This window comes from Belonocnema kinseyi, chromosome 10 (assembly GCF_010883055.1).
Source record: "Belonocnema kinseyi isolate 2016_QV_RU_SX_M_011 chromosome 10, B_treatae_v1, whole genome shotgun sequence".
Taxonomy (NCBI): Eukaryota; Metazoa; Arthropoda; class Insecta; order Hymenoptera; family Cynipidae; genus Belonocnema; species Belonocnema kinseyi.
The window spans coordinates 75,350,693-75,364,578 of NC_046666.1; the positions used below are offsets into that span (position 1 = coordinate 75,350,693).

At 33.5% G+C, this 13,886-nt stretch overlaps 1 protein-coding gene across 1 annotated transcript in view; it reads right to left on the bottom strand.

Annotated features, from left to right (window-relative positions):
- Positions 1-13,886, bottom strand: part of LOC117181208 — a 243,827-nt gene that overhangs the window by 101,127 nt on the left and 128,814 nt on the right. Inside the window, exon 2 of the mRNA XM_033373771.1 lies at positions 1,767-1,982. Within this exon, the coding sequence (XP_033229662.1) occupies positions 1,767-1,982 (216 nt within the window). The remainder of the gene's footprint in view (positions 1-1,766; positions 1,983-13,886) is intronic.

The window sequence follows — 13,886 nt, forward strand, 5'->3', positions numbered from 1 at the left end:
ACAGCCACCGCATGGCCCTACTGGGAGCAACCGTCATTTAAAAATGACTCCGGCTCCCATTAGAACCGCGGTAATTCATACTTATGACCACGTCTCACGACCATGAGATGCGTGGAGTATATACACTGCCCTGCAAGAGTTTGGACTCACTTAGGAAAATTTTTTTTTATTTATCGCTTTAATTATACCGGAGTTAAAAAAATGTCTCTTTAAAAGGTTGATTGTTTTTAAAATTCTGTTTGAAATGTGCCCAGGGTGAAGCCAATTTGTCTAGTTTTTAAGTAGTTATTGCAAAAATAGTGTAAATTTCGATGTTCTCTTAAATTTTCAGTAACTTCCGAAATAGTCAACGTTTTTCAATGTTATTGGGCTGATTTTGAAGATTTTTTTTTTACCGTATCACAACAGCTTACTAGTAGGAATCGTGAAATATTTCTGTTCGAATTGCAAGAACTTGAGTTTGTCACAAAAAAGTTGGAAAAATTGAAATATTATTTCTAGTAACAGAAATATTTTTGTAAAATATATCAAACATATAATCATGAATTTTGTATATAATTTCCCAAAAATATATATTTATTTATTTAGTTCTGAAGGTGCTTCAAACGATTGTATTAAGATTACACTACCATTCTTTAAATTCCATTTTCATCACATGTTTAAAAGATACAATAAGGCACCTTAAATGTATTGAATTGGAATCGAATGACATATAATAACTGAAATAGGTTTAAGTAGTTTCTTGATACGGATAACGAAAACAGCGAATAATTGTAAGGACTTAATGGTAAGGGAGAGTTTGATATGCAGGGATCGATAGGAATAAATCGAAAAAGTATGAAGGTCTAAAGATTCCTTTAGGAGACTTTTAAAGACGTTAGAAGGTCTAGAGGCCCTCATAGGAAGAGACTTCTATCTAGGAAAATAGTACTGCCTCCGAAAACAACTGCGTAAATGACACCTTTGTTCATCCCTCACGACCTTGAGCTGGATGGCCACAAGGTACACGATGCAGTTACATTAACGGGCTGATGAAATCCTTGGATATCTTGAGGACATGCACGTGACCCAAGAACGAGCAAATATTTATGGTTTTAGTGTAACTATATTGTATATTTTTTCATTTATTTCAATTTGCGTGACGAAAAATTGACATGCAATAATGTAGGACAGGGCTTATGAGTAAAGCTGATAAACAGAATCATCTGCCATACAAATTTAATATCGACATACTGGCAATAGGTTTCTACTAATTTAGTATAATTCAACCAGTCAAAATAAAACTTAATTTAAAATTAATAAACTGGCCTTAATTACAAACATCTATTCAAAATATTAAAATAAGATTTTCCACTAAGATTCAAAAATACAACTTTTAACATTTGCACTAATTGAATGCGATGGCCCAAAAGTTAGCGCACCTCAAATTTAATGAGGAGGTGGTTGGTTCATATTTTTATAACTTACTTTCTCGTGGTTTACAATCGATTTGCAAAACAAAACATTAATTTGCGATAAAGCAGGACCCTACTTATCAACAAAGGTAATATACAGAGTCATCTGCGTTTAAAAATTAACCTGGATATACTAGTAATAGGCCTCAACAAGTGTATGGTTATATTAATGTATGTACTATATACGTATATCAAATAAATAAGAAGAGTTCAATCCCTTGGTAATTAATACAACACACCCCCTTTCCCTCATATTTGTGGTAATTATAATATGATTATTTTGTAAACACTATTAGCAAAAAGTTTCCTCACCAGAAGATCTCCAAAAGCCAGGGAAAGCACATAAGTGTTTGGAATGTTTCTTAAGCTTGGGTACCGCAGCAAGGTAAGCACTAGAATTCCATTTCCGACTACTCCAACGACCAGTATAATAAGAAATACAGCTGGCACAATGTATGTTTCTGGTCGGTTTTCATAAGGAATGTATTGATCGTCATCTTCGGCTTGACTGAAGTTCTGATTCAGTATCTGCAAAAAATGAAATATGATCAGTCCAAAAAAAAAATGTTCATAAAAATACTAGAATTTAAAGTTTTGTGTGTTATGTAAATACGGCATGTACCAAACAAAAAAGGAATCAAGGAAGTTTTTTGAAAAATACCAGACAATTATGTTTTATATTTTTAAAGTCACAATTGATTAATGATCTTAGCGCTGTTCCGTATGCAAAAAAGCTTCTTTGAATCCTAGTAAAAGTTTAGGTGAACCTTAATTTTAATTTTCTGAAAATTCGTTCGACTCCCGAAGCGTTTGAAACTTTCAATATCTGATTTACGCCATGAGAAGAATAAAAATCGTTATAAATTTTTAGTGACAATTCATAAAAATTCTATGAATACCGTTAGTTTCATTATAAGATGATGCATATTTTCTAAAATTTAAAAAAAAACATTCCCATTATTGTAGAACTTATGGTAAGTTGAACACAAAAAATTCGTATTTTCCGATTGCAGAAAAAGTAAAATTTTCTATATTATTTCGTAAACTAATGAAGTCATCATATTTATTCATAGAACTAAAATTACGCGCAATAAAACTTTCTGTTGAGATATGTTATCAGCAAATTAAAATTTGACTTAAAAAAAATATGGCCCACGGGCCAACACAAACGACGGCGTCTTAGGCGTATCCCGGTTTGATCGCCAGCGGTTCAATATTACTCACCGTTGATTAATAATAAAATTACCATAATTAGTTTATTTGAAAGAGCAATCATTACTTGTTTTAAAAAAGTCATATTCTGTATCATTTCTAAAATCGGATGGAAATGGGATATATCCATATTGGCAGCGTTTAAAATAGGAAAGTTTCAAATCACACAATTGCACAGCCACACAAAAAAAGTCGTACTTTTGATGAGACACATGCATTCCTATGTATTTTGATCGGCTGCTAATTTCAGAAATAGAGCAAGATTAGTCTCGAGAATGGTCGATAGTTTTAAAAAATTGAAATATATAATAAGTTTGAAGCTACATTTCATAAATTGTCATTCTGATTGCTTCCCTGAAAACCTTGGTGACTACAGTGAAGAACAGGGCGAAGGTTTCCACCAAGATATTAAAGTGACAGAACAAAGACATCAAAGCAGATGGGATGAAAATACCCTACAAAAAATTCCTCTACAGGTTCGGATATAGGATCCTATATAGGATCCTACATAGGATCCTATGTGTTTCACCTAGAGATACCACCTATAGGAAATAACATAGATTGAGTTTGCTGCGTATGATGAACATTTTTTTCATTTAAAAGAAGATAATAATAATAACGAATAGTCCATACAGAATTTCAGCCAAATTTTCTAAGCTTCCAATAATCCAATGGATCCTAAATCTTTCTCGAGGTCACTTAGCCAGATACTCTTCTGTGTCTAAAATTTAAATCCGCAAAATGCCATTGAAAAACTTATTTTTTAATTCTAAGTGATATTGCTTTTTGTAAGTCCCAGATTTATTTTTGGACATTCTTGTAAAGGAGATACTTATACTGTACACCATAAGAGTGTTTTACGATCTTTTTGTTTAAAAACTTCAATAGCCAAAAAGCGAACCTTTTGTCATAGGAAAAGTCCCAGAATTATTTGAGAAATATTGAATAACACCACCATTGATAAAAAGAAAGGTGCATAAAGTAAATAACTGTATTGCAAAGATGTCCGAAAATAAGTATGGAACTTATTGAAAGTTAATATTACTTAATGCGAACTAATGAAAACAAATGTAGTATCCTTAGAAGACAAAAATTACTCTTTTTAAATGTTAGAAAATTCTACTCTTGTTTCTTTTCAAGCTCTTTTTTACTGTCTGTGGAGATATGTTTGGAAGAGTCAAATCTTGCGTTTCAATTTTTACACACTTCCACCTATCTAATCGACTTGAAACTTTGCAAACATACGTATTTCCGATGATAACACGAAAAATTATCAAATTATAGTTTAATATTTTTTTGTTCGAAGTGGAAATTCCTTTGGGACGGAGTAAATTGAAAAGAACGATCGACCGACTGACTGGCCATTCGGATATATCTCTGTCTCTCTCTTGCACATTTAATGTTTATTGTCGATTCCTTCTCTCTCTATTCGCGTCTTCTCCCTCTCGTGCGACGATTCGCAATTGCTCTAAAGACTCCTCTTCGATTTCCCTACTATCGACAGGCTAAACAAAGCATCTGCATATGGCCTCTCTCTCTCTCGCTGCACTGTCTTACCATGCGATCACGTCAAAACTCATGATGATTGGAGCGGCTACTCACTACAAAATCTAGAAATCTTAAAACCGTGAAGGCGAAAATCTGTATTGAATTATAGAGGGGTGATTGTCAAATTGCAGGCAGACTTTAGTATCTAAAGTGGCATCACATTATCATTAGGAATTTCATATTTAACCATTAAAGGTTATTGTATCACATTTAAAAATTTTAAATTCAAACGGGGCATTCCTGAAAATAAGAAATAATAACTAAATTCGTACATTAAATATGGAAAGCGGATTTGAGGTCAGGAGTTTGTTGAAAAAAAGCGTGAGCGTTTAAAAAGTGTAAAAGCTGTAACGCATGCAAATTAGGAAGAACTAAATAATTAACCACATATTGTACATAATTTTCACGAACACAAGTAAGGTAACGTAATAAATTAGAAGTTCAAAATAGGATACATCATCTTTTCGATAAAATAGTAAGTGTACTCACCTGTATTGTTCACTATAGAGATTAAAAATCATCTACCTACTTTCTTATTATACAGCCCGTAACGTTTGCTATATTTCTTTAAATCTGAGTAATATGTAAAATAATTTTTAAAAAAAGATAACCTGAGAAAAATTCTACTTTTTATTAAGAAGTTAAATCTTTATTTTCAAACGGAGGTTAGCTAATAATAAACAAACCAGCCCACCTGATCCTCGCGCATGAGCAAATACGATGAAGTTTATCCTATTTTAATATTTATAAAAAATAACACATTCTAATCTAAAATAAATGTCTGAGCATTAAATAAAATCCTGCTGAGCAGGTAACGAAATGATTTATATATATTTTTTTACTCCAAAACTGTTTGTTAAGCAATATCTCTCATGACTATCTTGTTTTCAAAATGTACTTTTGAGTTTTATTATCCGATTCACGAAAAAATATGTTTATATTTTAAGTTAAACTTAATAGAATTTTTTGTTCATGGACACGCTTAATAATTCTGTGTTTATTACTCAAATGTAACTACAAATATTTTACTAGAACAAAAGACTCACGCAAATGAAGATTAAAACGACAAAAATCGAGGGGCAAACTTTAAGGTTTATACAATATTATTTATTTGGCTTGAAAAATTGGTACAAACTAAAGTTTTGTTCCTCTAAAGTTTATAAACTTAAGATATTAGATGTTTTTTAGGCTAACTGTCGAGACAAAGGAGAAAATCTGAATTTTCTTGTAAAAAGTGAGGTTGGCACACCTAACCTTATGACGTTTAGGGTGTTCTTCTCTTAAATTTAAGTAAATATTAACACAAATTTTAAAAAATGAACTCAACATTTTGTAGAGGATCATGATAAGTATTTAATAAATAAAAATAAGTTAGAGTTTATAATTTAATCTTATATTATTTGGACTTCAAGTTTGCCTGCAATTTGACAATCACCCTAAGACTTGATAGATTTCATTGAGATTGCCGGGAGTTCCGAGATTTCCGATTCTCTTCGCAATCAGAACTCACTTGTGATTCGACAGACTCGGCTAAACTTGGCGGCTTTCCGATTTATTTGGCTGTTCTTTCCAAGCATAGGAGAGTATGTCGGAATGCTCCACATCACCTCACTTTTCCACAATTAGCCAAAAAATTTCCAGATTTCTCACCAACACTAGATTACTGAGAGATTTCCAAAAGTTCCTCCCGGAATACTTTTGAGATTTCACGCGTAGCAATCTGAGATTTCTAAGTTAGTAGCGCCTCATGATGATTCCTCGCGAAAAAATTAAAGTTAATCAATCGATGTTTCACTGCTACTGTGTGACCACACTGCCTCACACGCCACATACTGGTTGTTTTAAATGATGTTATTATTCGAGTTAAGGAAAGGTCAATGCATAATTATATTAAATTTGAATTGCCACGACTTCTCCTGCAAGCATATAAGAATGACATTACAGTTTGACAAATACTAATAATAATATATAATTTATATTAATTGAAGGCTCCGCATAAAATGCATGGATAATGACACTCGGTGGAATTTACATTATGTTTGAATATTTTGTTGTTCATAACGTCCAAGTCTGAAGTTACCTTAAAAAAATGTTCAGAAATAAGCCTTTTAGCGTTCAGCCGGGGTCAAATATTGATTTTTTCAGCTCGATTTATAAGTTATCAGCAAACATTAAATGTAAAAAAAAGCGCTCTTTTGTGTTATATTTTACTTAGCGTTTGTTGGAAACTTCATCATCTAACCCGGTTTGTTTTGTCGATGCCCAGGTATTTTTCTGGCACCTTTTCCGGGGAAGCTTTTCACCATGTGATAATATTGTTTATCAGGTTAACCGAAAAAGTTAAACCGGAGAACATTTTACGGAGTCGACTATAATCGACCTCGTGCTCGGAGTAATTTCCCGTTCGATAACTTTCCAAGAGAAATTTTATGAAACATTCTGAATATAGAGTTGTCTTTTTTGGTTAATCTGGCAATCAGTATAATCTCCTAGCGAATGAAATTTTTAGAGAAGTTGCACAAAAAGTACCTAGACATCGAAATGACTTTTTTGTTAGACTAGGTGACCGTTATAATCTCCTTGAGATAACTCTCCCCAAAGAGGTTGCAAGAAAAATACCTGGAAATCAATTCAAATTTGTGATCTGCCTCTTGATAGGCAAGATCTCCTGGTGATCGAAATAGTGATAGCTATACTCTCCTTAAAGTAAACCTCCCCACAAAAATTGCAGGAAAGATATCTGTACATCGAATATAATATAATTTCCTGGTTGGAAACTTCCAAGAAAAAGGTGCACAAAAAATTCTTGGATATTGAGTTGACATTTTTGGTGAACTAGGTGATAGGTATAATCTCGTGGTGGGAAAACTTCCCGAAGAGGTTCTACAAAAAATACCTGAGCTTGAGTTTTTTATCGACCTGGTGACCGGTATAATCTGCTTAAGGTAAATATCCCCACTAAAATTGCACGAAAAATACCTGAATATCAAATATCGAATGAATATCGAATCGACTTTTTTGATCGACTTTGTAATCGTTATCTTGTCCTAGTGGAAAACGTCCCCGGAGAAGTTCCACAAAAATACATGGATATCGAATCAACTTGTTTGGTCGACCTTCTAGACGTAAAAATTCCCGGAGAAGTTGCACGAAAAACCCCTGAACTTCGATTCGACATTTTTGATTGGCCTGCTGACCGATATGATCTCATGTTGAAAACTTTCCTGGAGAAAAAAATGCTTGTATATCAATTAAATTTTCGTGTTGAACTTGGTATTCAGTATAATTTTTTTATGGGAATCTTCCCCGAAAGAGGTGAACGAAAAATAGCTGGACATCGAGTTGACTTTTTTCTTGACCTAGTGATCAGTATAATCTCCTAGTAGGAAACATCCCCACAAAAGATTGAAAAATACCTGGATATCTATTTGATCTTTTTGGTGAACCAGGTCATCGATATAATCTCATTGAGATAAACTTCCTGGGAGAAGTTACACGAAAAAAACTGGACATAGACTAAATATTTGCTCGTCGCTAAACATTTAATTCAGAAAACTTTTGTAAGGTCATCTTTTAATCATGCCATTAAAAACAACAAAATATTCAAAGATAAAGCAATTCCACGGAGAGTCATATGCAATATACTTTGCGTGGGGACTCCTTTAATATATTAAATTAAAAGAATCATATAATTGACTACACAGTACATTCTTTGATACGGTATGTTGTAAAATATGATGTAGTAAAGATTGTATATTTGCAAAAGACTGAAAACCATAAAATAATATGTAATAAAAAAGATTTGTAAAAAATAAAGCTTTTATTCAAATTTGCTTTAATTGAGAGATTTAAAATAATTCGGTAATTATAAATATATGGAAATGGATAAGGTTTATGGATAATTACGTAGTACTAGAAAGTGCAAATATAATAATACAAGTCATACTGAAAATGGCTTTGGAAGAATAATATAATAATAATATTAATAAACTTGTATTTATATGATTTTCTAACTTCTACTTTTCGAAAGAAGATCTTATTTTTCCATTATGGGTGTTCAAAGACCTTATGCCGGAAGTCACGTTGTCTCTTCATTATTTTTATAATTCTGAAATAACTAAACAATATTTCTTGAGTCATTCTATGACTTTTTTATGAGAAATGACTCAAAAACTGTGAAATAAGCAGAATAACATTCTACGGGGTACGTTTTTAATACATCAGGGTATTGTTTTATCATTGGCACACATTTGAACTTTTAAAAGGTTATTTGCATACATTTATTGCCAAAAATATCTGAAATATTTTGCAAATGCACATTATAAATTTTCAACAACCTATAGAGGGTGGTTTTAGCACTTTTATGTATTTTGAAGAAAATTATAGTGGAATTATTTGCAGTGATGCCTACTATTATTTTTTTTCAACTTACTGTTTTTGTTTAAGTCATTTGTAAATTTTACACAAAAAGAAACAATGAAAACTTTTTTGCTTTTATAGCCCTTGGTCCACGGGATTCAACTGGGCAATGATTTTTTCACTTAATGGCAGGAAATGAGATAGTGAGGCAGCAAAGAACTCGCACCATAGTGCATATAAAAATGTGAGCGGCGAAGAACTCACATTAAAATGTACTCTAAAATACGAGAGGAAAAAGGACGCAGACTATACATCAACCGAAAATGTGAAAAATAGAAAAGTTAATCAATTAAAAATGAAATGTAAAATGTACACTAAAATTCCAACGAAAATTTTGAATTATGAGGAGTATTTAAAAATGTGTAAATCAAAAATGGAACAAAAAAAAAACATACTTTCCCAACGCGAAAGCATAAAAATCATTTTGATCGAGAACTGAAACCACCCAGGCACAGTACGCCAGGAAACACTCGCACTTTATGACTTTCTATAAATCATCAATAATTGTCATTCCTTTAAAAAAATATACAAAATACTGTATTTTGAGAAATACTAAAAAATGTTATTTAAAAGAAGAAATCAAGGTGAAATACATGATTTTTTAATCTCACATTGATTATATTTATTGTGAATCTCATTAGAAGACTTTCCTATAACCCTCATAAAAAAATTTAATTGGACAAGAACAACCATTATTGAAAATTAGCGGTCTGAGTAAAAAGTGAATAATATGTTTTGATATAATTGAAAATAAACCAATTTTAGGCAGGTACGCTTGAAAAATTTTACCATATTTCGATTCTCTTTTCGCGAAGAAAGTAAAACAAGATTTTAAAAAATGTAGAGGACATGTAAACAAATAATGTGACAATATCAGATGATTTTCGAGAAAAATTGCCAATTCAATTCATATAAGACTTAATCATTATAAGAACATTTTTTAGACTTGCGTGTTGGGGCGGTATTGAGAAAGTGTGCAGTGACAAATGGTGAGAAGATTGTACGGAGTTTGTGTGGAAGTAGGGTTACCAAATCGTCCTGGGTTTCCGGGATATGTCATGATTTTACGCCATCTCACATTGGGCCAATAGAAGGACAAAAATCAATGTTTTCAAGTATTTTAAAATTAATTTTTGAAAGAATTTTTCTTTTCTTCACTTGTTGAGATATCATTTTACATAAGCATAACCTTTTTCAAGGTCTTATTGTCGCTTACTTAGTCCTTTTAATGTAGGTCGAAACTAATAATGTGTGTTTCTTACACACAAGTTTAACATGCCTTTTTCGTATTTTGGAATAGTTTTAATGATTGAGGCTTAAACAATAGAATAATTTTAATATACCAGCTTATTTTTGAAGAAAATAAATACGGCTTGTATATTATTATCATCAAATAAACGCGGATCTTATTATTTAAAACGTGAAAATTAATAAAATTATAGTTTTTGAGTTTATTCATTTTGACGATTGGACATGGTTCGGCATTAGAACTACATCAATTTTGTTGGCTGATATTTATACTTCAAAATAACGACAGAATTACGTGTACGTACGTGCGGCTTTTTTAACAAAATAAATTTCTATAAAAAAAATTTTTTTTTATTTTTATTTCAAAATAAGGACATACTAAATTAGGTTTAATATCTGAAGTTGGTCAAAACAATTGAGAAAATGGTGAACCTTATTTCGTTTTCATGAATGAAATGTCACGTATGATCTTTGGTCTGAAGAAGTAATTTTCATTACTTCTAAGTAATATTTAAAATATCTGAAAGAATCATTTCATAGTGACCTTAGTGTACAGTGAAAAATAACTGATAAATATAAATGAAATGGAGTTCGCTCCAATAAGAAAAGATTCATTTCTACTTTTGTATGAAATAAGAAATTGATCAACGTCATTTGAGGTTTAAAAAAATCAGTTACAAGATTATGTGATTAAAAATCTGAAAATAGAAAAAAATCCTAAAGAAGTAAAATATTGGGTTTCACAATTTTTTTTAAATCTCTGCAATGATGTTTTACTTCCATTAAATAAGGTTTAAAGGCATTGGGATAAGGTGATGACCCACAATGAATCTTGGTTCAAGGAGAAAGTTGAATTTCCTTGTACTGACGTTCATCTTTTAAATTAAAGATGCCGTCCCAGAACGTGCTAGTACTAAGAGAGGTCGGTCACATAAATCTTATAATGATTCTTCCACTCGTTCAAAAACACGAAAAATACCAGAATTTAAAAAATAAAGTGGTTCTGAGTTAGCATTAGCTGCATATGCCAATCTTCATTTTGAGGTTGATAGGAAAGCTCCAAATCTAGTAAGGCCCTTCGTTCCTCTGAGAATGCTGATGGAATTCAGCAATGTATGCATACTCTCACACCTTATACTGAAGACGAGGCATTGGCAATAATGGTAACGAATAAGTTGACCAAGCATCAATATCTCGATATTAGATCTGGGGCAAAGGCAAAAGGTTTTGACTTATATCCGGCTTATCATAAAATAAGAGAAGCTGAAATCAGGCGTTGCCCTAAAATATATTACAGTAACTGAACAAAGAGCCGATATTCCATTGCAATCACTTCTTAGCCAACTAATAAAACGTCTAGTCAAAATCAGTGAACTTGTCTTGCAGTCGCTACCTTCCGCATGTCCTTCGAATTTGTCTTTGATCGGAAAGTGGGATTTTGATGGTAGTTCGGGCCATTCAGCTTATAAACAGGATTCTCTAAAAGATTTTGATGATTAAAACCTTCTCATCACTTCACTTGTTCCCTTAGAGCTGTATACGCAAGAACTTAATGCATCTGAAAAAATAATCGTGTGTCAAAATTATGGTCTGGGGTCCTCTCAAAGTTTTGTACAAATAAGAATTCAATTCATTAAAGAGACTACTGAAATATTTAAATTTAAAAGGGATCAGGTGGAGAGTCAAATAGACAATGTTTTGCTCAGGTTCATTAAACCTGGTAAATTAGGTGACATTTCAATTTCTCATACTCTGCTGTTGACCATGATAGATGGTAAAGTCTGCACTGCCATTACAGAAACTTCTTCACAAAGATGTTACGTTTGCGGATCAACACCAACTATGAAGAACAACATTGACGAAGCTGTTAGAAGAGAAACTGATCCTTCTACATTTCAGTTTGGCCTCTTCTCTTTATACGCCTGGATTCGGTGTTTTGAATGTTTGCTGCACATCTCCTACCGCTTGGAATTCAAAAAGTGGCAAGATCGAAGTCCTCCTAAAAACGCTGGACTTAAAAAGCGGAAAAAAGCTACTTAAGTAGCTTCTAAGAGTACGATTGGTCTACTGATTGATATTCCCAATACCGTAAGTAGCGGGACATCAAACGACGGAAATACAACTTGCAGATTTTGTAGAGATCCTCAAAGTTCATCTGAGATTACTGGAATTGACATACGTTTGATAGAAGAATTTTCTACGATTTTAAAAAGTTTCCTTCTGGATTCGAAATCAACAGCGAAGCATATGGGATAACAGCTCTTAATGCAGCAACACTCTACATAGAACTATATGGTTGGTATTGTATGCCAGCTTCTGTATGCAAAATTCTGATTCATGGTGCAGCAATCATAGAAAATGCTTTATTGCTGATTAGTCAACTTTCAGAGGAAACACAAGAATCATGTAATAAAGTTAACAAAAACTGCACGGAAAACAACACAAGAAAAATTTTAAGAAAACATACTATGATCGATCTATTGCATGCACTGCTTACTGCGCATGTTCCTGTGATCATATTAAAAACCCCAATTCCGCGAAAGCAATCAAACCCCTTTCCGAAGGAAGTAATTACTCTTTTGAAATTGCCACAAGTACCAGCAAATAATTCTTCACAAAGTATTGATAGCTCTGCAGAAGATCAAATCGATTCCGACAAAGATTAGATATCTTTGTTAGTGAGAAGCGAGGGGACTCACTTTAAGGAGAATTAAGGACGACAAGGCGAGGGAGGGAGCGTCTACCATAAGTGAGGGGGAGGATCTCTTTAAGAGAAAAAAGACAGCAAAGAGAGTTTGTCCAAAAAAATCTTACGGATACGTAGGTCAACCCCTCCCCCTCTAAAAATGGAGGGGAAAGTGAAGAAGGAGGCTCTCGAGGTACTGATAGGTCAGGTCAGGGGGAAGAATCATGTAAGGGAGGCTATGGAGCAGATGGATGGTAAAAGAGCTGAGGGAGATAGTATAAGGATTGCAGAGGTATGTAATGTCGATAAAGAAGGAAAAAGAAGATAAAACGAAGCATATGGAAGAAGAGATTAGGGTAAGGAAGCAAATGGCAGAAAAAAGTCTTGAAAATGTGGAACGCTGGTCGGAAATGGAAGTAGTTGACAGGGACGTGGGCGAGAAGCAAGGTATTTGGGAGAGTGTGGAGAATATGATGGAAGAGAAAGTAGAAGAGCGTAGGAATGAAAAGAGGAGAAAGCGGATAGGGAAATGATAAGGGCAATGGAGTCGAGAATGTTGAGAAGAGAGAAGGCAGATGGGAGAAATAATATTGTGATGAGAGGATTAAAGCTAAAGAGCGTGGAAGAAATAGAGGGTGTGGAAGCGCTGCTACAGAGCATAGAGTGAGTTGAAAGCAAGGTAGAGAAAGTGATGCTGGAGGGGGAAAGGGGAGTACAGTGGCGGTTGTGGAATTTGATAGCTGGAAACAAACGTTTGTCGGTGAAGGAAAGGGATGTGCAAAGAAAGCTAAATAACAGGGAAATAAAAGTGGATAAGAAAATGTAGATATGAGATGAGGAGGTCATAAAGGAAGCACATAGGAATTTCTTTCGTGGGAAGTAGGTGAGTGGGAGTAAATCAGGATAGAGAAGTGTTAAAGATTATGTACTGGAACGTAGCAGGCGTAAAGAAGAAAGATGAAGATTTCTGGAGGTATATTCAGGAATTTGATATGGTAGGAATGATAGAGATGCGGGTAGAGAAAAAGAAATGGGATAAAGTAGAGCCAAAGTTGCCAAGGTACTATAGGTGCAGATTACAAAAAACGGTCAAAGTGAAGAGCAAAGGAAGGGCTAGTGGGGGAATTATAACAGGGATTAGGTATGGATTAGAGGAAAAAGTGCATGGGGAGGGAAGAAGGAGGGCGTGAAAATCAGGGCAGTAAGGACAGGAAGGGTAACGTATAAGTTTTCGACGGTATACAATAAAGATCGGATGTAAAGGATTAAGGAGAGTGTGGAAGACTCACTACGAGAGAGAGGAGACAAGTAGCACGGGG